We start from the raw sequence: 1,003 nt of genomic DNA on the forward strand, positions 1-1,003 counted from the left end.
TTTTTATAGAACACAAATTTGTGGCGTTTGCTGATGGCTCAGCGGAGGATGACCTCGTAGATGTGGAGGCCGAAGATGGCGCCGTGACCGGTGAGGACGTTGAAGCAGATGAAGACCCTGATTCTACATCGACCACTTCTCCTTATGCCGACACGTTTTTGCTTTTCACGAAGCCCTTGTATACGGCTGGACAACAATTAGATTTACCAGGTGGCAAACCCGTTGAATTCCTTATTGGTTTCACAAATAAAGGCAAAAATGATTTTGTCATCGAAACCGTGGAAGCTTCTTTCCGCTATCCCATGGACTTCAACTATCACATACAGAACTTCTCAGCTGTCGCATACAATCGTGAAGTAAAACCTGGTTCGGAGGCTACGGTTGCATACTCTTTCCTGCCATCCGACACATTCGCTGGCCGCCCATTTGGCTTAAATATTGCTTTGAATTATCGTGATTCCCTTGGAGGCCAATTCAGCGAAGCAGTTTTCAATGAAACAGTGTTGATTTCCGAAATAGATGAAGGATTGGATGGTGAAACGTTCTTCTTGTACGTGCTATTGGCTGGTATTGTTGTACTGTTGCTGGTCATCGGTCAGCAATACCTCCTAGGCTCTTCGGGCAAGAGGAAGCGTGCTGCCGCTAAAAAGACAATCGAAACAGGCACTTCTAACGACAGCAACATCGAATATGAGTGGCTGCCACAAGAAACATTGCGTGTGCTGCGTAAGTTATATTGTTTGTTTACACTTTGTATTCGAAATAATCTTAAATCTTTCTATTTTATTATATTTCAGAGCAATCGCCACCTAAATCCAAGGCACTAAAAACTTCTCCAAAGCCAGGCAAACAGAGCAGCCCAAAGCAGGGTCAGAGCCCTAAGCAGCGAAAAGTGAAACGTACCGCTGGTGATGATTAGACTTAACTAGACTGTAACTTAAAGCAGTTACACCAACAAAAGAATCACCTCAAATTAAAACGCATAATCGCTTAACGTATGTTT

At 43.7% G+C, this 1,003-nt stretch overlaps 1 protein-coding gene across 1 annotated transcript; it reads left to right on the plus strand.

Moving 5' to 3' along the window:
- Nucleotides 1–5: 5 nt before the first annotated feature.
- LOC108357889 (translocon-associated protein subunit alpha-like) lies at nucleotides 6–979 on the plus strand (the record flags this gene model as incomplete). The annotated part of the gene is made up of 2 exons (XM_017608960.1): nucleotides 6–726; nucleotides 798–979. Coding segments are annotated over 2 exons (843 nt in total), but the record flags the coding sequence as incomplete, so codon positions are not given.
- Nucleotides 980–1,003: the final 24 nt, after the last annotated feature.

The sequence above is a fragment of the Rhagoletis zephyria genome, unplaced genomic scaffold (genome assembly GCF_001687245.7).
Source record: "Rhagoletis zephyria isolate East Lansing unplaced genomic scaffold, Rhagoletis_zephyria_1.1 Rzeph_scaffold_86497, whole genome shotgun sequence".
NCBI classification, from domain to species: domain Eukaryota; kingdom Metazoa; phylum Arthropoda; class Insecta; order Diptera; family Tephritidae; genus Rhagoletis; species Rhagoletis zephyria.